The 24,026-nt window shown below is 58.8% G+C and overlaps 1 protein-coding gene and 1 long non-coding RNA gene across 6 annotated transcripts in view; one reads left to right on the top strand and one right to left on the bottom strand.

Annotated features, from left to right (window-relative positions):
* Positions 1-1,898: 1,898 nt before the first annotated feature.
* The window catches only part of KCNH2 (potassium voltage-gated channel subfamily H member 2), a 36,552-nt gene continuing 14,424 nt past the window's right edge, over positions 1,899-24,026 (bottom strand). For 2 of the 5 annotated variants that reach the window (XM_077849672.1, XM_077849671.1), the window contains exons 3-15: positions 16,561-16,725; positions 15,016-15,456; positions 14,264-14,475; positions 9,247-9,675; positions 8,348-8,735; positions 7,819-8,018; positions 7,127-7,379; positions 5,766-5,959; positions 5,387-5,486; positions 4,535-4,807; positions 4,275-4,461; positions 3,788-3,965; positions 2,179-2,471 (exon numbers count right to left, since the gene is read on the bottom strand). In XM_077849672.1, the coding sequence (XP_077705798.1) occupies positions 2,322-2,471; positions 3,788-3,965; positions 4,275-4,461; positions 4,535-4,807; positions 5,387-5,486; positions 5,766-5,959; positions 7,127-7,379; positions 7,819-8,018; positions 8,348-8,735; positions 9,247-9,675; positions 14,264-14,475; positions 15,016-15,456; positions 16,561-16,725 (3,170 nt within the window). In that variant the 3' untranslated portion in view covers positions 2,179-2,321. Of the gene's footprint in view, positions 2,472-3,787; positions 3,966-4,274; positions 4,462-4,534; positions 4,808-5,386; positions 5,487-5,765; positions 5,960-7,126; positions 7,380-7,818; positions 8,019-8,347; positions 8,736-9,246; positions 9,676-12,333; positions 12,498-14,263; positions 14,476-15,015; positions 15,457-16,560; positions 16,726-19,616; positions 19,732-24,026 lie in introns of those variants that run through there. The other 3 variants (XM_077849673.1, XM_077849676.1, XM_077849674.1) reach the window with 3 other exon arrangements.
* On the top strand, positions 5,392-12,760 carry LOC144284753 (uncharacterized). Its single transcript, XR_013353189.1, has 4 exons — positions 5,392-5,538; positions 9,224-9,692; positions 11,090-11,177; positions 12,041-12,760. It is a non-coding gene; the product is annotated as an uncharacterized LOC144284753 (long non-coding RNA).

The following is a 24,026-nucleotide window of genomic DNA, read 5'->3' as shown; positions in this document are numbered from 1 at the left end:
AGCAGTGTGAGTGCCAGCCGTCCAGTCACTTACCATGCTGAGCATGAATCTTCCACTTGGACTAATTACTCCTACCCCTGAGAGTTAAATGACACACATACCCAGCACCTAGGTGTATCTGGACAGGTAGAATGATCCAGTAAGTGTTGTCCCCCCCTCCATCCTGGAACCTCAGCAGGTGGCTCCTGGTCCTGGGCATCCTAGCCACACCGGCAGCCCCCCACCCTGTACAGGTTGAGCACATTGCCGCTGGGACATCCATGTGCTTTCATCACAGACAAGCACCAAAGTCCACACCAGGCCAGTGACCGACTGTGGGGGCTGGTATGGTGCTGACTCTCCACAAGATGCCCACCAAGGCCAGCCCTGACTCACTGGGATGGACCCAGCCCCTCGCTCAGCATCCTCCCACCTCCACTCCTGAACCTGGGCAGAGTGGTGTGAACTGTAGCTGAGTTCCAGGATGAGGATGCTCTAAGGCCAAGGGCAGATGGTAACAAGGAGAAGCCAGCATCAGAGAGCGGGCACTTGGCCCAGCTCTCACGGAGCCAGTGTGCCAGGAGCACTGAATGGTCTGTACATTACTTCTCACCAGTAGCCTCACGGTCACCTCTGTCCGTGTGTCTCTGCCTCTGCTGAGAGGGTCTGCCCACCACCTCCTTCCCCCACATCACATACATCAACCCACCAGGAAGTCCTGGGTGCGAACTCTCGAGTAAGGAGCATGGGCAGCAGACCCTGGGAGGATCCTGGGACCAGGGCCTGGTATAGACTTCCCTGGACAGGGGGAGATTCTCTCTCTTCTCTCCCCCCTCCCCTGGGCACAGCAAGAACCCTCCAGGTTGCTCGGGGACCGGGGCCTCTGCTCCCAACACCAACCCCACCCCAGGTATGGGCCACATTTGATTATAAAGCGAAGTTAACACTTCAAAGGGCCAGGGGTTGTGGGGATTAAGTAGGAAACTGCCCCACCAGCACTGGAGGCCTTTGGCAGCACTACTGCCTACAAGCAGAGGTGGCCACTGCCCATCCGCTCCTCCTGCTGGCCAGCAGGTGCCCTGACATGGTCACTGCTGGCCCCTCCTCCAGGGGGCCGGGTGTCCTCACAAGACCAGCAGCATGCGTGGCCTCAGGATATATATCACAATATACGTCTGTGACCTGTTCCCCCAGTAACGGCAATGAGCTACCCAAAAACTTTCACCTTCTCAAGGATCACAGGTGCTCAAAAGATCATAGTGAACAAAGCGAGGCCCATCTGCAGCCAGACACCTGGGGAGCTCTGGGCCGGGGCTGAGAAAACCAGTGTGCCCAGAACTGGGTTGCTGTGGGGGCCTAACTACACACAGTCTACGTGTGTCAGGGTCAAGGTCAAAATAAGGGCAAGTCAGACGGTTGGGGGATATGGACCAGAACTGAGCAGCACAGCCCCAGGTTAGGGTCAGTGTGGGCTGGGTTGGTGACAGGTATAAGGTGACAAACCAGTATATATGGCTGCAGTATCAGTCAGTGGGGCCAGCTTTGGCAGCCAATATGCCCCCCAGAAAGACACGACCCCGAGGGGCTGGACCAAGACCTGGCATCCCATTAGAACGACCTCTATTCAAAACAATCCAGCAGGTTCTTTGCTATCCTGAATCCAGAGCCACAAGGAAGCAGGGCCCTAGAGAAGCAGGAAGCACCGAAGATGACCCATGTCCACCCCCCTCCCCAGGAACAGCCCTCTACACACACTCCACACCCAGGTATTGGGGCAGCCCCTGCAGGCCCAGTGCACGCAGACGCACCCTGATTCCCACAGAGCCCAGTGTGCATGGGATGAGTATGAACACATGTGGGGTGAGTGTGAACATGGAATATAGGGTGCGGATGGCCGCACCCTCTCAGTACTGCTAGAGTTGCCTCAGGATAATTATTTATTATTCATGGTCATCAGCATCTTCATTAATTATTCATATGATCCTTAATTATTATCCTTAACAATAAGAGCAGTAAATAGCAGAAACGTCCTGGAGGTGCCTAAGGCCCAGGGCCAGGTGCCTCCGGGCAGTTAGACCAGCTAATGCCCCCAGGGCAGTGGGGGGACCACAGACCCCCCCATCCACTGCCCGGCCCTGTCCCTGCCCCTGCCCCTCCCATGGAGGTCCAGGGGACTGCAGGAGAAGATGGTCCCCAAGGGCTGGGGGAGGGGCTATGCCTTCACGGTCCTTGGTCCTCTCCCCTGTCTCGGCCAGGGCCTCCCGGGCAGGGCCTCTGAGGGGAGGGGCCCAGGCAGTGCGCTGAACCCTGGGTGAGCCACGTGTCCACACCAGGCAGCCCCACTAACTGCCTGGGTCTGAGCCATGTCTGTGCAGAGGCTGGGAGGTGAGGGCCCCCAGCTGGCCCGGTAGGGAGAGGCGTCGAGGGGGGCCGTCTTGGGGGAGCTCTGGGGCCCCCGGGGGGAGCTCCTCGAACGCCATGAACTGGGAAACCTGCAAAAACATAGTGTGAGCAGACGAGGTGCCTGTGGGAGGGGAGGAAGGGGATGCAGGGGGCCAGCAGGTGAATAAAGGGAAGGGTCACAGAACAGAGAGGGTCAGGAAAACTGGGTGCCAGGCACAGGGAGAACAGAAGAGCATTGGAGTGGACGAGGAGAAGGGCCAAGGCACACAAAGCAGCCTTGAAGCACAAAAGGAGGTGCTGAGGTGGGAAGGAGAGGCATGCACTCTCCACATGCAAGACCCACGACGGGGAAGTGGCAACCTTGGGAGGCCCAGGAGCAGGCCCCTGATGCAGGGGAGAACTCAGGGTCATAGTCCCTCCCTTCCCTGGGGAACAGGGCAGATGAATCCAAACCCAACCCAGAATAAGAGGCCCTGGGTTGGGACAGAACGAGAAACAAGGCTCCCTCTTGCAATCTAGAAAGAACTCAGGGACCTAGAAACAGAGGCAGGCTGCTGGCCAGGCCTTGGAAGGCCAGGGAGAGTGCCAGGGCAGGCAGGAGGGGTTTGTGGATGCTGACAGAGTGTGTGCTGTGAGATCTCTGCGGGGGAGGCCGTGAAGGGAGACTGGCACATTTGCTGACGTGGGCTCTGGTGTCTGCAAACAGGAGCAGGCAGCAGATGGGAGGGGGAGCAGATGCCAGAGGAAGGGGGGAGCAGATCCCAGGCCACCTCTGGGAGCCAGAAGAGCCCCCTTCTTGGAGCCCAGGCACAGCTGTCTTGTTAGAAGGCTGGCAACAGCCATGTCCACTCAGGAGAGGACAAAGGGTGACAGAGGCCCACTCCAGCAGAAGAGAGAGGCACTACCCTGGGGCTTAGCCAAAGCCCTCCAGACAACCCTGCAAAGTGGCTAGTGTGAGAGCCGTTGGTTGGCAGTAGAGCCACAGCTGAGCAGTGTCAGGCACAGCAGGGAGCTGGGACCCCATCCCAAGGGTGCCCCGGCAAGCTGCACCCACTCCCAAGTCTCAGGCTCTACCAGGCCCCTCTTCAAGAGACCACTCATGGCCATGACCCAGATACCTTGAGTAGATCTGGTCATGTAAGTGACATCTCTCAGCCTATGGGCTTCCTTTGCCCAGCTTTTGGGGGGCTTTGGTTTGGGGGCTCTCCCACTTGGCCCTGTGCCTGCACTCCTAAGGAAGCCTTCCTCCAAGAGTATAGTCTGGGACAAGGGCAGAAATGAGGTTGGGGGGGAACACTGAGGTCCAGTGCCAAGCAAAAGCACAGCAAAGCAGGTTTGGGGTGGAACTGGGGCAGAAAAGGCAGGGCTGGGGTACCTTGGGCAGGGAGAGGGCTTTGGAACTTACCTGAGAAAGCGAGTCCAGGGTGAGGGTGGGGATGGGGCTGACAGGCAGCAGAGAGGAGGTGGAGGTGGGCCCAGGCCCCGGGGTGGTCACAGCACTGTAGGCAGGTGGGATCAGCGTCATCTGCCTCTGCAGCAGCTGCAGGACAGTGGCCATGTCTGCACTCAGCCGGGTCTCCAGCCTGGGGCAAGAAGGAGGAGGATGCTCTGGCTCTCGGGGATGCGGAGACACCAGGAACTGTGACTTGGGGACCACCCTATGGACCAGCTGGCTGGTTCCCTCCTCGTACTAGATATGCAGCCCTGGTCTCAGCACTGACTGGAAGGAGGAGGTCAAGGTGCAACGTGCACAATAAGGCCTACACGGAGCAGTAATCCTCCCTTCGCTCCAGAACACTGCCGGAAACCCACAGATCACACACAACCCGCTATACCCACCCCCTGGACACCCACAGCTTCAGGCTGAGCACGAGCCCAGGAGCCATCCTCACCTGTTGAGTTGCCTCTGGAGAGCATCCAGCCTGCCCTCCACGTCGCCCCGGGGCCGCCGGCATGGGCTGGAGAGGGGGATGTTCAGGAGGCTAGGGGTGGGGGCAGGGCAGCGAGGCAGCTCCTGGTACTGGTGGCCCCGACTGTCCCCCCAGAAGCTGAAGATGTTGGACACTCCAGAGAAGGCGCCTGGAACCAGAGATCTAGGTTGAGGTCGGGTCAGATGCCACACCCCACCCATCCGGGGTGGCCCTTACCCTACCTGACAGCGGGTTACAGGTGTCGCTGCTCTTCTCACCATCCTCCGTCAGGGGCTCCCCACCCGGTGGCTCTCCGGGGGGCCTGGGGCTGGAGAAGGGCACCAGGCGGAGGGGGCTGGAGCTGCGGCCTGGGCCCTCATCCTCACTGCTCTCCGGGCTGGAGGGGCCACTGGATGGGCTCTCCCCCCACGGCCCCCCTGGCCGGCCTCGGCCACTCGGCCCTGCCCCCGCCCGGCCCGGCCCCAAGGCCGACACCTCCCCTGGCTGTTCCGGGTCTGTGGGAGACAGAGAATGGGCCTCAGAGAAGGAAGGAGGCACGGGCGGGGGGGGGGGGGGGGGGGGGGGGGGGGAGGGGGGAGTAAGAGGGGGGAGGGCTGGCCCGGCACCCTGGTTTGTCCCCGGGTGTTTCTTCTGCTCTTCCTCTACCCCACCCCACCCCCACCCCACCTCCTCCGCGCTCAAGGGGACAGAGAGCTCCCGGAGCGGGACCAGGTCGCTCCGACTGCCACTGACAGCCCAAGCACAGGCAGTGGCACTGCTGGCCAGGCTCTCCCGGACCCCAGTCACTGGTCCCCTCTCCCGCCCTCCCTCGTCCTGCCCCTTAGCCCCACATCAGTTCAAGGCAACGCCCAAGACGCCAGCCACTTGAGGCCCAAAGGAGCCGAGGCCACCAACCGGCCCAAGAGGATGGAAGAGGGCTTCCTGGAGGAGGTGCCAGTTCAAGTGGGCGTTAGGGAATGGAGAGCGTTTGGGCCGGTGGGGTGAGAGCGCGGGGGACACCGAGGGTAGGGGCGCGGAAGTCTGCAGAGCGCAGGAGGAGCTGACCCGCCCCCGCATCGGCCCCGCCCCCTCACCCCTGTCGGTGCGCCTGCGGAAGGACAGCTTGCGCTTGCGCTGTCTGTTGAAGCCGCCCTCCAGCTCCGCGCTGCCGGGAGATCCAGGGATCATGTTGGTCTGGAACCAAAAGCGGTGTCAGGGCCCTTCAGCGGCCACCTGCCCGGCCCAGGTCAGCCCAGTCCCCCTCGTTAACGTATAAAGTGGGGCCCAGAGCACTGGGAAAGTGAGGAAGCGCTGGCGCACAAATGTCCCCTCTGCCCTAGGACCGGAGCTGAGGCTGGGACTTTCACCTCATCCAACTGCAGTACCGTTTGACAGGCAGGGAAATGGGCCCAAAGAGATGACACAGTTGGGGGCAGCCACCCGCGCGCAGCCTGGGCAGGGGAGCCCACTCACATCCCGAAGGTTGAAGGTGATCTCCAGGCTGGACCAGAAGTGGTCAGAGAACTCAGGGTACATGTCCAGCACCTCCAGCAGGTCGTCCCGGTGGATCTTGTGTAGGTCACAGTAGGTGAGGGCCCGCACGTCCCCGTTGGACTTGCCAGGCCGAGCATACAGGTTCAAAGGCTCTCCAAAGATGTCATTCTTCCCTGGAGGCCACCAAGAGTGGGGGTTCAGCCCCTGGGCCACAGCGCAGGCCACAGGCACCTGTCTTCTGGGCATTCTCACACTGGGCTGGGGGACTCCCCTCAGTCTGATCACCCACCCACCAGCCCCAGCCCCCAGAGCCAGGGAAGCATCCACTATCCCCAGTCCCTCCAAAGGCAAGACTTGTGCTCATGGCCATCAGTGTGGTGGGGGAGATGGGAGAGAGGGCTTGGCCTTCCCTGCCTCCCAACAATTGGAAGCAGCCAGCAGGACCAGCCTGAATATTCCTCTCTGCCCATGGCCCTGACTTCCTTGGGTTCTAAGCCCACCTTTACTCCCCTCCAAACCCCAAGCCCCAAACCCCTCCTGGCCAATCACTGTGCCCTCAGTGTTCAAGCTGAGATCATAACACAGGAGTGAAACAAGCCCAGCATTTTGTTTACCAAAAGAAAACGGGATAGCATAGCTGATCACAGCACAGAACGGATAACCCCAGAATGTATCACACATAGTAAAGTTAAGTGTTATATGGCGAAACTTTGGTTTTAGTTGTGTTTGGGATGTTTGTGGAGTGAGTACAGGTGTTTGTGCTGAACTGAGAAGTAAAAATCTAAAATGGCCCACTGTGATACATCTGCACTAAGGAGCATCTGTAGGGGGCCCAGGGAGGGACAGGCGGAGGGCAGGAAGTCCCCTGCCAGGCACACCTGCCCAGGTACAGGTAGGACAGAAAGGATGGGAGGGGAAGAGGGGCAAGATTCCTTTTGCTTTGGAGAGGGTGAGGGCTGGACTGGGCTGTGTCACTGAGGCTGCAGGGAACTTGGTAAATTTCCTCAGTAAAATCAGATGCATAACCTCCCTCCACGGCCCATCCTGGAGTATCCAGTTTGGTCCTGCTTTAAGGAAGCAAGAATGTCACTGCCTGTGGGGAGAGCCTGAGGGAGAGCAGAATGCAAGGACCCCCAGAGTTCAGCAGCCCCACCCATGCCCCTCTCGGAGGGCCTATGCTTAGGTGAATTAAAGGACCTGAAGATCCCTGCAGGCAGTCCTGCGTCTACAGCCCCAACAACTGTGTCCCCAGAGAGCTCAGACCTCTCTCCAGGCCTCGGCAGGCACTTCCTGCCCAGCACCTGGTCCCCCCTCTAACCCGCTGCCACCTAGCCCCATACCCAGGATGGCCACGACGACGTCCCCCCGCAGGATCTCGATGGAGCCCCGGGAGATGAAGTAGAGGGCGGTGAGCAGGTCCCCAGCATGCACCAGCGTGTCCCCTGGCGGTGCATGTGTTGTCTTGAACTTCATGGCCAGGGCCCTCAGGCACCCCTTGGTGGCCCCTCGGAAAGGCTTGCAGTGCTGTAGCAGCGAGCGGTTCAGGTGCAGACAGATGTCCGCCTGTAGGCACTCGGGAAAGCCTTTCAGCACCTGGGGGCGGTGGGCTGGCTCAGCACCCTGTCTTCAGGCACCCGGCCCTGAGACCCTGGGAGGAGCATCAGAGAGTCCACCCCTTCTAGCCCTGCGCCCTCGGGACTATGAGGCCTTGCTGCTCTCTGTCTCCATTTTCTTGTGTAAAGTGCAGAGACCAGTTCCTGCCTGGGGTTGTAAGATTCAAATGCTCCGCCTACATGTAAGAGCCTGGTTCGGCCTGCCCCATGGTGAGAGTTCTCCCAGAAAATGAACTCCATTAGCAAAAGGAGAATATCTCTCTTGGGGGCCTTCTAAGCACTAACTGTGACCACCTGAACCATCGTGTGTGATGCTGTCAGGGGTGCTCACTGCACCAAGAGAAGTCTCACTGTGACCCTGCCCCATCCAGCCCACCACCAGCCCTTCTCGAAGTCCAGTGGGAGTCCAGTGGCCTCACCGCGTTCATATCGATGCCATTGGTGTAGGACCAGGCGTGCTGGAAATACTCCTCCAGGCGCTGGCGCAAGGGGTTGGGGATTTGGTGGAAGCGGATGAACTCCCGCACCCGAAGCATCTGCGTGTGGTAGCGGGCAGTGCCCGAGTACAGCCTCTGGATGATGGCTGACACGTTGCCGAAGATGCTGGCGTACATGAGGGCTGGGGGCGGGGGTGAGTGGGACCATCAGCATCCGAGGGACCCTGCCCGCCCCTGCACCGGGTCAATGACACACGCAGTCACATCTCAGCGTAACCACACGCAAGAGATGCACAGAGATGCCCGGGTACCTGTGCCCTGGGGCTCTGACTTGCGCCTCTGCCTGGTGTCCCAGTCCCCAAATATGCCCCGACGGTAGTCCCTGGAGCCTCTAAGTCCCAGGGCCCCACTGTGGCCCATCTGGACTCCTCCCTCTCCTCCATCAGAGGCTCCTCCCAGATTCTGGGCCACGCCCCCTCTCCCCTCTGCCCACCCCCAGGGTTACACTCACAGCCGATGAGCATGACACAGATGGAGAAGATCTTTTCCGAGTTGGTGTTGGGGGAGACGTTGCCAAAGCCCACACTGGTGAGGCTGCTGAAGGTGAAGTAGAGGGCCGTGACATACTTGTCCTTGATGGAGGGGCCACCCAGGCCACTACTGTTGTAGGGCTTGCCGATCTGATCCCCCAGGTTGTGCAGCCAACCGATGCGGGAGTCCATGTGCGGCTGCTCCATGTTGCCAATGGCATACCAGATGCAGGCCAGCCAGTGTGCAATGAGCGCGAAGGTGCACATGAGCAGGAAGAGCACAGCCGCCCCATACTCTGAGTAGCGGTCCAGCTTCCTTGCCACGCGTACCAGCCGCAGCAGCCGCGCTGTCTTCAGCAGCCCGATCAGCTGTTGGAGGAGAGATGTTTAGTGTGGGAGCCAAGTGAGGAGTGGGGTGGGGGGCACTACAGCACTTGGGGTCACTGGAAGTAAAATCCCCCAAAGACTTCCTCCCAGAACCTTCTAATGACTCAAGCACCTCCCATTCCCCTAAGCCCAGCATAGTCTCATTAATCTGCATGCTAGCTCTGTGACAAAGGGCTCCTCTTTGTGACAGATGGCTTGTGGTCCCCCTGCTGAGAATGGGGCTCTGAAAGGTAAAACGTCCACCCTAAGGTGCCTGGCCAGAATCCCCACAAGTTCCCAGGCCACTTCTGGGTGATTAGAATATGGTGGCCTCTTTGGATAGACAAATAGAAAAAGGTGGCCCCTCTGGACCTCGAGCTGGCAAGTGGCTCCCATGGAGAGGGGTGGTAGCCATGAGTTACCTGAGGCACCTACCATGCCCCCTTCCTCTCACTAGCCCCTGTACCTCACTGCCTTCTCTCGTTTTCTAGCCTCTGCCTCCCTGCCAACTTGCCTCCTCAGAGCCAGAGCCAAAGATGAGCAAGTCGAAGGGGATGGCAGCCACCATATCAATGAGGAACCAGCCCTTGAAGTAGTGGACAGCAATGCGGCCAGGATGGCTGACCACCTCCTCGTTGGCATTGACATAGGTGGTGCGGAAGTTGATGAGGATGTCCACAATGAACATGATGTCCACGATGAAGTCCACCACAGCCAGGGGCTGGCAGGCATAGCCACAGTCGGGGGCCGGGGGGCCCTCCTCTGTCTCCTTCAGCAGGAAGGCGGCCGAGTAGGGTGTGAAGACAGCTGTGTAGATGACCAGCAGCAGGATGAGCCAGTCCCACACTGCCTTGAAGGGGCTGTAGTGGAGGATGGTCCAGCGGTGGATGCGTGGTGCCTGCAGCTTATACTCTGGCAGCACATCAGCTCCCAGGGACAGGACCTGGACAGGCAGGGAAGGTGAGGGTGATGGAATGATGTCCCACTGGGGGCTGGGGCAGGGGAGGACAGGCCCATGGGATCTCCAGGGTAGGAGCAGATGACATTTCTGCTGGAGCCTCCAGAGAAGAGGCTGAGCAGAGTAAGGAAGACGCCAGTAAGTGTCGGTCACAATGCTCCCCCCTCAGCCAAATGACCAGAGCCGCTGACCGCCTTGTCACTCAGGCACCACACTTGCCCATGCAGCACATGGACCTGCTGTCTGGCTACCTGAGCTCAGGGCACCGGGCAGTAGTATCCAGATGTACGGCTCCCCACCAGCAACGCACACCCATACCTCTGGTTATAACTCCACTACACCCCCCGAACACCACACACACACACACACACACACACACACACACACATACCGTGATCCCAGTTATAAAAAATGCTCTAAGGGCTAAGACTCCTAGCCTGGGTGAGGGCCTCAGGAGCATGCTTCCACACATAAAGTGCTGGTGGTCACTGCAGTTCCCATAGAGGTGCCACTACTAGCAGCCTGGGTACTGAGGGCCTAAGGGTCCCTTTGCCACTGGCCCCAGAGTACCTGCCACCCAGACTCAGGCCCCTTGGTCTCCCTTGGGGAGAGATCAAGACACCCCTGCCACTACCCAGCTCCCTGTCCCCATACCCAAGGCAGCCCCCAGGCTTCACCTTGCCACACACCTACAAAAGCCCACAGAAGACCTAACCCAGCCACAGACGTACCCACATGTATACAGACAGAGATGAACATGGGCGAATGTTCAGAAGCGTCATACCCAGCCCTGCACAGGCTCAACAGTCGGGCAGAGGCAGGCCTGCCATCCACACCAAATAGCAGCAGCCATGCCATTCTCTTCCCAAGCCAAAGCAGGAAGAACAGCCTAGCTTTCCTATACTGGGCCAAGAGCCCGTCTGTCCCGTTGCCTCCCCTTGCCCCCTAGAATTCTCTCTCACGGACATGTGACTCAACCCCACACTCCATCCCTAGGCCCTCCAGGCCTGGCGCTGCCATTCCCAGGCAGCCAAACCCAAGACCTTATACACACCCTTAAGAACCAAGGTTGCTGGCCCCACTCCAAGAAGTACTGAGTGCCAGGGCCCCACTTCAGGCCTCTGGACTGGGGGAGAGTTGGGGTGGGTGGAACCCCCAAAGATTCCCATTCATACTCAAGCCAGGGATCCCCTGGACCCACCAGCTCCAGATGGACTGTTTGGAGACCATCTCCTTAGAAGAAGTAACTGGAAATTAAAAAGAAGCCTCTTAGTTAGGGATTTGGCTACCCTAAGGGAGATATGGTAGCTTGAGAGCTATCTCATGAGTGGGGGAACAGCTGGGACCTGGGGGCCCTGCTTTCTGCCCTGCCTTCACCTCAGGCTCCTTGCTCCTTAAGGCAGAGAGCATGAGCCAGTGGCCTTTCGTAGGTCAAAGAAGAACTGAAAAAGAACCGGCCAGGGCCCCCACAGACAAGGGAGCAGAAGGTAACTGCCCCTGGCGGGGTCTCCTCCCCAAGTCTGAAAGGCCAGACCCCCTGGGGGCTGTGTTGGACCACAGCCACAGCATGACCCTGCCCCAACCTGAGTCTGCACCAGCAAAACCAGCACAGCCTCAGTGCACCAGTGCACACTCTGGGACAAAGCCCTGGACCCACAGACCTCGTCTTACAGGGGCCAAGCTCTGCTCTGCCACTACCAGCTGACCATATGGCTTTGGCCCAGGTCTGTAATCCCTCCTGGACTCGTTGTCCCACAGAATACTGACGCTTGCTTAAGCCAAATCCTGAGTCCTCACCTCTGGGTGGGATCCTTCCCACCCAGCCTAGATCCTAGCTGAGAAGAGCACATGATCATGGCAATGCAGAGAGTTCAGGTGGCAGAGGAGTGGAATTATCAGGCTCCCTCCTAAGCCACCTCCAACTGCCCTGAGCCTGCTTCAGGCAGACAGAAGCCCCTGGGGGCAGAGAGGTGACTCCAGGAGGCGCCTATGGAATCATAAGCCTAGGGGAAGGCAGCACAGCCACCAGTATGTCAGACTGCCTGTCAGGCTGCTTGGAAGAGGTGATCCAGGTGGCTCAGCCCGCCCTCACCACCATCCTGTGCCCCTAGCCCCCCACACTCCTCCAAACCCGGACCCCTGAAGTACCCCAAGCCTCCTTCCCCCCATCACAGCATCCACGCCAGCACACAGTGGGGAGCGTCAGAGTCCCAGAGCTTTCCTGGCAGGCCGGGCCTGCGGACCAGCCCTCTCACTGTCCCACCATGCTTCTCTCCTCCCATTTGCCCACTGTCATCCTGCCTGGTCACCCATTTAATTCCTGTTCTCCCCCTCCTCCTTTTGTATTTAGAGCCAGGACTGTGGGCCACGGGAGCCATGGGAGAGGGGAAGCCTTGGCAAGAAAAAAACACTATCCACCAAGGCCCAGAAGGCCTGGAGGAGAGCAAGCAGGGGCCAGCAGTGGATGAGCAGAGCTGTGGACCCCACGGCTCCCAAACCGTCCTGCTTCTCAGAAGCCCTCTCCCTACCCAGCCCGGCCCCGGAGCCAGAGCCCACCAGGCCGCACCCCACTTGCCACCACCTATCTCTCAGTGCCCCAGCCCAGGGAGGGAGGAGGAGTAGCTGGGGTAGGGGGTCACCTACCTCCTGGGCTACCAGGCTGGAGATGCGCACGGCCCGCCTCACCCGGCCTTTCTGGGCCCTGGGCTGCAGGGCCCCTGTCCTGCTTGCCTTCCCTGCTGGGGCCGCCATGGAGGACTTGGCTCCCCCCAGCCTGCCTGCCCTGGTGCCCGAGGGCCCGGCCAGCGCCTCACCTGCACCCCAGCAGCAGTCCCAGCCCAGTCTGCGCCCCAGAGGCTGGCGGCCTGGCTTCCAGGGCAGCCTCTGGCATGAAGCCAGGGTCACTGGGGCTGGGCCCCGGGGCCGGGGTCACCCTGGCAGTGAGTGTGGCCAGCAGCCCACCTGGCTTGGGCTGCCCATGGCCCCCCGGTACGGGCCCTGCTGCCAGGGTGCCGAGCTCTGCCCGCCGCCAGCCCAGCAGCAGCGCCGCGGTCGGAACCTCAGCTCCTCAGCCGGCCCCTCCTCCCAGGTCCCCACCCCCACCCTGCCACACTGGGCTCCCCCGCCCCGCCCGGGCTGGCCAGCGGCCCCCTCCCCCGCGGCCCGCTCAGGGCTCCTGCAGCAGCCGCTCCCGCAGCCCGTGCCCCTCCCCCTCCCCCGGGCAGCCAGGCCTGTCACCGCAGATTAATGGTCTCCCCGACACCCCCGCCCCGCCGGTCCAGTGCCCAGCCAGCCAGAGTCAGACAGACACCCAGAGATGGAGAGACTGCCCGGTGACAGGCAAAGCCAGGAACACACACACACGCACACGTACACGCACACGCACACTGCCACATAGAGACCACGCACTGACCACAACACATCGCGGGCCCAGGAGCAGAGCAGACATCTGGGGCTCCAGGTGGGAAGAGAGGCAGAGGCAGGAGGGGGAGAGGGGCAGGCAGCCAGATATGGGCCCTGGGGTGAGGGGGAACATTCTGGAGTCAAGGCCAAGGGGCTGGAGACCTGGCAGGGACCCAGAGAGCCAGAGGCAGCAGGAGCAGGGCCAGGAGGAGGGCCGAGGAGGCTGGCAGCAAGAACAGCAAGGGAAAGAGGGCAGCTCCCTCACTAGGGCCAACTCAGGGAGCTGCTGCGGAAGGGGCAGGAGGGAGTAATGAGACTGATGCTCAGCAGGTGTGGGACAGCGGCCCCCACAGTCCTGTCCTGGGCTCCTCCCCTACTGGGCTCCTCCCCTACTGCCGGGACCCCCACCCACCCCCAAGGCCAGAACTGAAGAAGGAGCTGGAATGCATTGGGCTGTGGGGGTGGTGCCAGCAATCTTGCTGCCAGGAGGGGCCAGGAGACCAGGCTGGCCATGCCACAGGACAGTGTTGGGCAATGCCCCCAACGGCTGGCTGTCTTCTCTGGCCCAAGATCCAGGGACCTCGTCCCTCTGTATCTATATACCCATTGTCATATACTCCCCTTCCAACAGGGGAAGCAAACTGCCCTGTCCTGTGGTTTGGGGACAGGGATGGGCACCTTCAAGCCATTCTAGCCCTAGAATAGGATCCCCACCCTCCACCTACCTTATCACATTGGCCTAGAAGAATCGTGGTCCCCTCTAATTTGAAATCTCCCATAGGTTTGCCTCCACCCTGCCCAAAACCTCCTTCACCACCCCGTGAACAGACCCCATCACGCCCCTGTGACTGCCTTCTCTGGCCCACCCTGCCTCATCTACCCTGTCTTCCCTGTGCCCCATCAACCTGTTGTCTCTGTCCTGTCCCAAGTCCCCTTGCCTTCCTCTGTCCCCCCATCCCCTCTTCTTCCCTGCAGTCCCCTTTCTCAGGACCTCTCAGACTTGTTCTCTCTCACCCCAGCTCCAGAACCCTCCCACCCCCACCTCCAGCCAGTGGATCTGCACACCCTCAAGAGTCCCTTACTGACTGGACCCCTCCTTTCACCACGGCCCACTCCCACTCCCTCTAAGCTCCTCCAAGGTAAGAGGAGAGCCAGGGAGCCAAACACCTACCTGGGTGACCTTCTCAGTGACATTGTGGGTCCGCTCCTTTATCTTGGGTGCTATGATCTCCCGGTCACTGGTGGGTGAAGCCAGGAAAGGGTCCCCCTTGAGGTCCACAAAGTTGAGGGTGATTTGGGGAATCTTGCTAATGGTACGATAGCGCACAAGGTCGGAATCTGACGTGGAGTTAAGCAGGCCGCCGCGCAGGGGGTGCATGGCCCCTGGAGTGGAGGGGAAAGCCAGGTCAGGGTGACAGGCTGAGGTAGAGACCAGGCCCTGTGTGAACTGGGCCATGGGATATGGTGAGTCAGTGAGGCCGACTCAGGAGATGAGCAGTCCCTAAGAAACAAGGCCAGAGGTCTGGCCACTTGAAGGAAGCACACCATGGTGCAGCTAGGAGATGATGGAGGAAGATCCTCCATAGGGTCTGCCAGAGAGCCAAGTGGTAGCTGGGACCCAGAGGCCTGCCTCTCCTGCCCCTCACACCCCCCATGGTCATCCTTCCTCTGGGCCACCCTGGGAGAGCCAGCTCCACCAGCCAGCAAAGGCTCTATGAGTGGAAGAATGTAATGGGATAAATGGACATTTAATGGAGTAAAAGGCCACTTAATGGGATTAAGTAAGTGCTTAATGGGATTTCCATCTCCCAGGCACGCAGGCAGGCGCAGGCCCCGGACTGAGAGGGAGGAAGCTGAGGGCCCCCTTAACTGGGTAGGCCTGGTGAGTGGGAGAGCAGTTCCCACAGGGCTCAGGGCCCTCACCGGTGCTGGCGTGGCGAGGTGGCGGGGGCAGCCCTGCACGCATGGCCTCGATGTCATCAGCTGAGGAGGCCCGGCGCACGCTGGCGCAGCTCTCCCGGGAGCGCGTCCGGGCCAGGCTGCAGCTGGAGCCTGAGGCATCAGGGTTGAGGCTGTGTGCTCGGGGTGACGGGAGCGGCTCAGGTGCACCGGCAGGTGGGGAGCTGGAGCCCACCAGCGCACGCTGCTCCTCCATCGGCCCCAGCCCTGCCACGTGATTGTCCATGGCCGTCACCTCATCCAGGGCCAGCGATTCGCGGCTGGGCACCGCAGGTGACAGGTCCACATCCACCACCACGGCCCCCGGGGCCCCCGCACTGCCTACACCTCCTGGCCGCGCTGAGGACTCCCGGGTGGTCAAGGCCAGCAGCGCAGGCAGCTTCAGGCGGAAGGTCTTGGCTCGGCCTGCGGGGAGAGGAGAGGTGTGCCGGCCATGGGGACACGAGGAGGGTAGCCCAGAGCAGGGAAGCCTGGAAGCTAGAACCCCAGTCCCTGAGGGGAGGGAGGTGGGGGCCCGGGAGCCCTGGCAGGCAGCACCCCTTCCCCCCAGCCGCCACTGCACAGAACTCAAGCCTCAGAAAACCTCTAGAATACAATCTTATCTAAGGCTCTGACAATAATAAACTGCCATTTCTTGGGCCTCACAGGTCATGGTGGGCTCTACATAAACCATGCATGACTCTCCCAACCGTACTGGTGGGTATCACATTCTCCCCAGTTTAGACCGGAGGAAATTTAGGCATACACAAGTCAAGTGATGTGCTAGAGGTCACATAGTAAATGGCAGGGCCTGCCTTTGTCTGGAGGAGCACTTCCTGCCATGCCCTGCCATCTTGTAGATAGTACCTGCAGAACAGGTAAGGCCAGTGTTCTTAACCCTCACTTCTTGGAGCCTGAGAAACCAAGAGGTGGAATCTTTTGCCAAGACTTGGAGGGAAAAATTAAAATTAAACCCAAAAAGGATCTCATGGAGGAGTGAGGGGAGCCTATGTGATATGGGAGAATGAGACGAGGCCTTTGGGTCTCCAATCATGGCGAGCATTTCCCTCAAATCCTCTCCCCCATCAGCCAAGGCCAGAGCAGGGAGCTGGGCAGTCCAGGAACAAGGACTGGGGAGCTGGAAGCAGCATAGGGAGGGAGATGAATCCCTGAGGGAACCTTGCAATGAGCAGGGGAGCCACTCTGAGGTGGCCAGGACCATGTAGGAAGGGTGAATCCCCCTTTCCTGGGGCTCGATGCAGGACCACTCCAGGAGAGGCTATGGTAGGAACCCAGCAGGTAAGGCCAGGAAACCAGGTGCAGTCCTGTCCCAAGGACCTGTAAACCCGGACTCAATCAGTCACTCCACCCCCACCTGTCCATCCTGAGCCAGATGGGACTAGACCATATCCTTGGTGTTGTCTTCCCAGCCTCTGAAAGGAGCACCCCCAACAGCCTTTCCTGCAGAGCGCTGGCCTTGGGTCACCTCAAGGCCTCAGGAAAGGGACCCGAGAGCATGGTTGCACTTACCTGGGGCCAACCAGCTGGTGGGGGGACCACGGTGATTGGTGTCATGGGTCGGGGACCCCACCATGTCCTTTTCCATCACCACCTCAAAGTTGAGGATGAACATGATGACAGCTCCATCTTCGTTCTTCACGGGCACCACATCCACCAGGCACAGGAAGCAGCTCCCTGCAGAGCAGAGGATGTGGCCACTATGACAGCAGGGCCCCTCAAGTGGGTAGAGCAGAGCCTGATGGGGCCACTCCACACCTGCCCTGCGGCCCACACACACATTTCCTGGCCCCTCCTTCTAGGTGTGTCCTGTACAGACCCCTCCTTCTGCCACATGCTGGCCACTGTGAGCCCCTGCCCTCAACCTGTCCACTCCAGCATGCTGGGCCCTCTCTGTGTCTCTCTGCTCATCCCTCCCCAGACTCTCAATCTTTCCTTGCTGTCCCTGGTGCCAGGCAGTCTAGTAAAGCAGGGAAGCCCAGGGACTTCAAGCCCAGGACCTCAGGCATTCCAGCTCTGCTGCTTCATGTCACTTATGCTTCCTTGATGATTTAGCCTCCCTGTACCTCATCTTTCTCCCCTCTGAAATGGGAATGATAATCACTTCTTTCTCAGTTTCTCATGAGTCATAAAGAGTAAATAAATTGGTGCATGCCAAGCACCTAGGGCAATGCCTGGTGTGGCCTGGACAGGATAGAAGAGTTAGCAGTCCCTCTGTCTCCGACTCTGCTCTCTCCACATTAGCTCCAACTGCTATGCCGGGACACAGCATCAAGAGTTCATAAGTTGATGGCGAGAGTCCTAAAGCCATCACCACAATTTGGCACTGCCACAGTATCCAAGCATGAGATTTTGTGCTTCACAAAAGGATTGGTCTGTGACATACGGAAATAAAGAAAGTGATCCTTCAACAAAGAGTTGAGAAGCATTGCTTCTAGACCTTTCATTCCTGTTTCCCATTCTTCTGTCTTGGTCCTTGACTTTTTCCCTCCCCTTCCAATCTCTCTCTCACTTGCTCTCTCTGGTCACCAGAGCCCCTATACCAGGTGAGGTCAGTCCTCCAGGCAAAATGTACCCAGTCCACCTCTGCTCCTCGTCCAGACCACTGCCACCTCACCCCTCTCTCTGTCACTTTCTGAAAGTGCTGCCTAAGGCCCAGCTCAGAATCCCTGCCAGCAGGAAGCCCTCCTGGATGAAATGTCCTGTTCCTCCTTCTTTATGGACCCTCCCAGGACCAGACATGATCCTCATCTCCCTCTTTCTGAGGCAGAGACTTCTTGCCTTGCCTTGACTCATCTTCCTTGCCCTGTGCTCATCTGTTTTCTCTGCACTGTAGGGGCCTAACTGCCCAGAGTGTGCATCCCTTCCGAAGGGCCTGGCACCCAGAACAATGCAACGGGGAGCAGGACCTAGCAGCAGGTGTGAGGGATGGAGTAGTGCTGACTGTGAGGGAGGGGTCAAGAAGGAGAAGGGTAGAGGGCAAGTGTGGGTGGTGAAGTGAGTCAAGGAAGAGGCCAACACACTTGGGGCTGGTGGCCACATACTTGGGCTAGTGCTTGATGCCTGTCAATGAGGCCCTGGGGACCGAACCTCAGCTGAGCAGGCCAGGTGCAAAGGGCCTAAGTCCTGGGAGATGCTCCCTGGCTTGGGGAGGACTTGCTGGGGACAAGGTCTGGAGAAGGAGGCAGATCAGCACTTTTCAGGGCTGTGGGATCAAGCTTGCGGAAGGAGATCCTGTGAGATCAACTGTAACAGGACAGCACTGGGTTGAGGGGGGCTGGGCCAGAGGAGGGGCTGGCCAGGAATCCTCTGCTCCACCCCAAAGCCCTTCCACTCACCACATCCTGGCCCTCACAGCTTGCTCTACGGGACCTAAGCTGGGGGCTCTGTCTGGGTTTCCCTCCAGCAGCTGTCCCTTGACCTCCGGCCTCTGACATGGCCTGGCTGAAGCCAGGCTGTGGTGTTGGGCCTGCAGGGGGCCGGGCCCAGCTGGAGACCGTTTGGCACCCAGACAGCCCGCCTAGAGTTTATGCCCTAATATGGTGATGGCCGGCAGCGGCCTGAACGGGGACTGGCCCTCATCAGGACTAAGGAGAGGCCAGAGACCAGGAAACCCGAGCCCTGGAGACCCCCAGCAACCACCCTTGACACCCCAGTGATCCAGGCCCCAGATTCTCATTCCTCACAAGGAAATTCATCTCCGAGAAGTCCAGTGTCTGGAACCCAGATGAGCCCGACCCTTCAGGATGGCCTGGGGATCCTGCCCCCAACACAGAGCCCCAGGAGTCTGAACCCCAGGCCTCAACAGCCCACACCTACTCCGTCCAGGCCTCTCTGCATTCTGCATCTCAGGGAGCCCAGGACCCTGGCATCCCAAATTGCCACCCCACCACCTGCACGGCTGCAGAAACTCAAGAAACTCCAACACTCAGCCCCCTCATGGTATAGACCAGCTCCCCACTCCAAACATATATTCACACGCAAAGCCCCCTTGGCCCTCTCCCTTTTCTGACACTCAAAGAATTTTTCCTTTCAAATAACCCTGTCAAAGCCCTGGTTATTCCAAAAATGTGAACTGGAGCCCTGCCTGAGGGCTGCAGGGATGGGGTGGGGGGTGGAGGGGGAAGCAGGCTCCAGCTGCTATTTTCAAGGGGGTATGGAAGGAAGGAGAGCTGGTGGCCCCAAGTCAGCCAGGTCTCTCTGAGGCTCTACCTCCCATGGCCCTGTCAGGTTGCCTGGGTCTTCCATGAGCTTCCCCATCACACATCCCCAGCTCTTTAGCCAGGGTGGCCAGTGGCCCCTGGCTGGCATTATGGGGGGTGGGTGCCACTGAGGGCAGCTGAAGGTCAGACAGGGCAGGGGTGGGGCACAAGGACAGCCAGAGCCCGTATCAGCACAGAGCAAATTGCAGCCTGTGGGTGGTAGGGCTCCTGACCTTCACACAACTTCAAAGCAGAGAAGAAACGTCCATAGTCTGCGGCTCAGCTGCCTCCAGCTTCCTCCGGGGAAGCCTTGGGCTGGCACTGAGCACACAGAAGGTACCTCCCCCTTCCCAGCCCAGCTCCTACCTATCCCTGGGCCCTGCCCATCGCTCTGCTCTGCTCTGCTCCGCTCCGCTTCCGCTTCTTCTTCCAACAGCCTGCCACCCCCCCCAAGTAGCTCCCCGCAGCAGAGGCCACAGGGCCCAGGGCTGGGCCAGGCTGCAGTTCCGCCTAGAGCCACTCTGTGGCAGGCACGGCCCACTCTCCCAAGGCAGCCAGCGCCAGAAGTCCAGGGAGGGACAGACTAGAGGGGAGCAGCAGGAACCCCACACTGCCCAAAGAAAGGCCAGGAGGTTCCTGGATGCAAAGGAAGGGCACAGGCTGGGGAGTCAGGTGGCCTCAGCTCATTGCTTCAGAATGACCTCGGGCAAGTCACCTGCCCTCCTGGAGCCTCCAGGTGCTCATCAGTGACAGGGGAAGATCATGCCTACCCCACAGGGCTTGAGGGATGATTGGCACAACATAGGAAGCAGGAGGAGCTGGGCCCAAGGGAGGTCTTGATACATGGAAAAAGGAGGAAAGGGAGAGGCCCCTGGGCCGGCCTGGCTCACGTGGTGGACACAGAATACCCCAGTCACATCCTCCTCAAACCCCAGCCCCAGCTGAAGACTCCTGAAGGGTGGGGGTCCAGCCTTTGCCAGCCTCCAGAGCTTGGGGCACCCTGGGCCCTGGGGGGGTGAGGCAGGGGGAGGGGAAACCCTTGGTGATTGGTAGCCATACTCTGATAGGCTCCTCTGTGCCTCAGATCCTAACAGCCCATGGAGGTCGTGCAGCTCCACACAAGTCACTAAGGAGGGGAGAAGGGACAAGCAGGGGGAGAGGACACATTCCAAGTACAGCAGGTACTGTTCCTCCCGACCACCACAGTCACCCACCAGAATGCGAACGGGCCGGCTTTCACTGGTGCCAACCCATACCCAGCAGTGCACCCAAACCAACCCTACCCACAGTCCCAAACCCCGGTTCCCACTTCTGGGCACCCGCTGGTCTTGGCTCGGCTCCAGGCTCAGTTCCAACAGGGGCATGCCTTATCTTCCAGGGCAGCACCAGGCAGTCAGGCAATGGGAGGACTGCAGGTGACCCTGAGTGTCCTTGGACAGGCTCCTAGGGGCAGAGCCTCTGGTTGCTCATCTGTAAACTAGATGTCATCACTGCTCTGAGTGAGGCTCTTCATTGCCCACGAACGTTCACTGAGCACATGCACGTGAAGCATCAGAGACATCATGAACAAGACAGACCTGGCACCTGGCCTCACTGAGTCAAGGAATGAAAAGGACCCCAATCCAGAGCCCAGCATGAGATAGGGGAAGAGAGAGTCCCTCAGGCAGAGGGAAGAGCCCATTGCAGCTGAGCTGATATGCCCCAACCAGCAGGAGAGCCGGGCAATTGCTGTGTGATTGTGGGCAGGTCACCCAGTCTCTGAGCTTCAGCCTCCCTGTGCGTACTGCAGGGACTAGTGATGGGTGCCAGACGAAATGACAGATGGCCTGGTGGAAGCATCCAGAACAGTAACGAGGCAGGGTGCTGGGTCCCTGCAGGGAAGGTGACCTCGGGGAGGCAGCCATCCTCACCCAGGTCTCCTCCCTGCCTGGCTCCTGGCAGGAGGAGCTGGGCCCAAAGTCACACTGAGGGCAAGAGGCTGGGGCTCCAGTCCTCCCTGTCCGCCCCCAGGCAGAGAGGCTGTCTCCGGCAGCCCAGGGCTGTGCAGTGTCAGGTTATATTTAGCCTGGTGGCGGCGACAGGAAGATGCAGCAGGAGCTGCTCCTGGCCAGGGGCCACCGTGTCACTCACACTGCTCTCAGGGGTAGCCGGGGGCCTAGGGAGGGCCAGGGACATTGCAGGCCCAGGGGTGAGAATAGGGAAGCCTGAGAGGCCAGCTGGTGAATGAGTGCGTGATAGAGTGTGCGTTTGTGTGTGTGTGTGTGTGTGTGTGTGTGTGTGTGTGTGATATAGAGACCTCCACCCCTGACTCCTGGAGCTGAACGATGCAGAATGCCCACTGCAGGGCAAGAGTTGGGGAGCCACGATACAGACCCCTCCACCAGCCCTTCCAGCCTGACCTCCTCCCAGGGTTTTATAGGGTCAGAGGGCCTCAGGGGCCTCTAAGGGGTCCAGACCACCAACCCCTTCCCTGCAAACCCACTGCATGTGCCCTGTCAGTGTCACTTTTCCCCAGGGACACTGGAACAGCCTCAAGAGAAGAGCTCTTTCTAGACAAGCTCCGGGTCCTAGTCCCATCGACCTCCAGGAACCCCATGTCTCTAATCAGAGCCATGACCTTGCCCAGCCCCCAGAAACCTTGGGAAGATGAAACAAGGCCATTTTCCACTAGAGAAGGCTGCTCTGCAGTTCCAGTCTCTGTCTCCTCCTCCAAACTTTACCCTCTCCCTCCTACTTCCTGAAGTCTGCCCCACCTCCACCCTACCCCAGAATCCTTCAGAATACCCCTGATCCCAACCACTTCAGATCATCCAACCCACTCTCCCACCTGGGCCTCCCATCCCTGCTGGGTCCCATGTGCTGCCTCAGCACCCCTTGGGTACACCCCAGCTTCACCTGGCACTCTTACTCCCCAGAGCACCTTCTTCCCTCCAGTTCCTGACTCACAAGACTCCCCTCTACAGAGATGTTATGACTGTATCATCTAGCTCCCATGATGTGATTCTTTCTAAAACTATATCTCTAATTTAGGAGATAATTGTATATTGGCTTCTGGGGTGAGCCTCCTTCTTCCCAGCACCCCTACCCAAGATGGGGCCTTGAGGCTAGGGTTGGGCTGGCTTCACAGGAGGTACCAGGTAAGCAGGTGTCCAAGGACTGGTCCTCAGGGTGGCAACCCGCACTTAGGTGGGTGTGGACAGGGCTGTCTCCCCACTTTGCAAGCTCCCTTTCAGGAAGATGAACTGGCCTTTTGCAACAGAATTTGCCCATTTTAAATCCATCCTGAGTCTAGATAGTATTTGGAACCACCATGACAATCAAGGTGTCTTTTGTTGAAGTGCTATTAAATCTTATCAACAGGGACGCCTGAATGGCTCAGTAGTTTGGTTTGGCATCTGCCTTTGGCCCAGGGTGTGATCCTGGAGTCCTGGGATTGAGTCCCGCATTGGGCTCCCCGCATGGAGCCTGCTTCTCCCTCTGCCTCTCTCTCTCTCTCTTTCTCTCTGCCTCTCATGAATAAATAAATAAATAATTTTTAAAAAAATCTTATCAACAGAATGGAGGGGCACCTGGGTGGCTCAGCTGGTTAAGTGTTTGCCTTGGGATCAGGTCATGATCTCAGGGTCCTGGGATCGAACCCCACATTGGGCTCTCTATTCAGCGAGGGGTCTGCTTCTCTCCCTCTGCCCTTCACCCCTGCTCATGCTCTCTGCTTAGCTCTCTATCTCCAAATAAATAAATAAAATCTTAAAAAAAAAAAAAAAGCAGAATGGAACATGAAGGCAGGTGGCCCAGGAATCAGAACAGGGGACCAGAGCAGGAGCCTCAAAGGTATGATGTTTCTGAACCTCAGACCCCTACCAGCATTCTTCACTATGACTCCCACACAGCCTGCTGCTGGGCAGCAAGGGCATACAGCCACAGTCTACCAGGAAACAATCCAGGGTTCCTGCCCACCTCCAGGGCTCTGCAAGCCTCTAGAACTGTGCTTGGCTCCTAGCATACTCCAGAGAGCCAGGGGATGCCTTGAGAACAGTCTTCCCAATTCCAGCTCTCCCGCCAGTCACTGAGGCAGCCACGGCTTCTCAATTATTTTTTTAAAGATTTATTTATTTATTTATGATAGAGAGAGAGAGAGAGAGAGAGAGAGAGAGAGAGAGGCAGAGACACAGGAGGAGGGAGAAGCAGGCTCCATGCTGGGAGCCCGATGCGGGACTCGATCCCGGGACTCCAGGATCACGCCCTGGGCCAAAGGCAGGCGCTAAACCGCTGAGCCACCCAGGGATCCCCTGGCTTCTCAATTATTAATGGGAAAGCTGTAATCCCTCCGGGATTCATCTAGCTCACAAGACACTGGGACACTCCAAAGAACAAAGTACAGGTGCAACCTCCTGAGAAGTCAGATGGAACATTCCACCAGCCAAACACGTGGCAATGACCCAAACATAGACAGACAAAACCAGCGTTATCTGCAAATGATAGGATCACCTCCCCAAAGAATCAACAAAATCTACAGATAAACAATTAGAACAAATAAGAAAGCTCAGTGAGGCTGCCAGATGCAAGGTCAGCCATAAAACAAACAGTATTTCTCTCCACCATTACAAAGCTACTCAATTATTAGTCAAAAATAAGGTCTCTTTTGTAATAGCAACAAAAACTATAAAGTAACTAAAATTGACCAAAAATGCACAAAGCCGGGGAGGGGGGTACTTTAAACCAATAAAGGGTACAGAAACAATCTGATAAATGGAGAGACAGTTCAGGCTCTTGGAT

This window comes from Canis aureus, chromosome 15 (genome assembly GCF_053574225.1).
Source record: "Canis aureus isolate CA01 chromosome 15, VMU_Caureus_v.1.0, whole genome shotgun sequence".
NCBI lineage: Eukaryota > Metazoa > Chordata > Mammalia > Carnivora > Canidae > Canis > Canis aureus.
The sequence above is the reverse complement of the archived record's forward strand: the minus strand, read 5'-3'. Positions and strand labels throughout refer to the sequence as shown.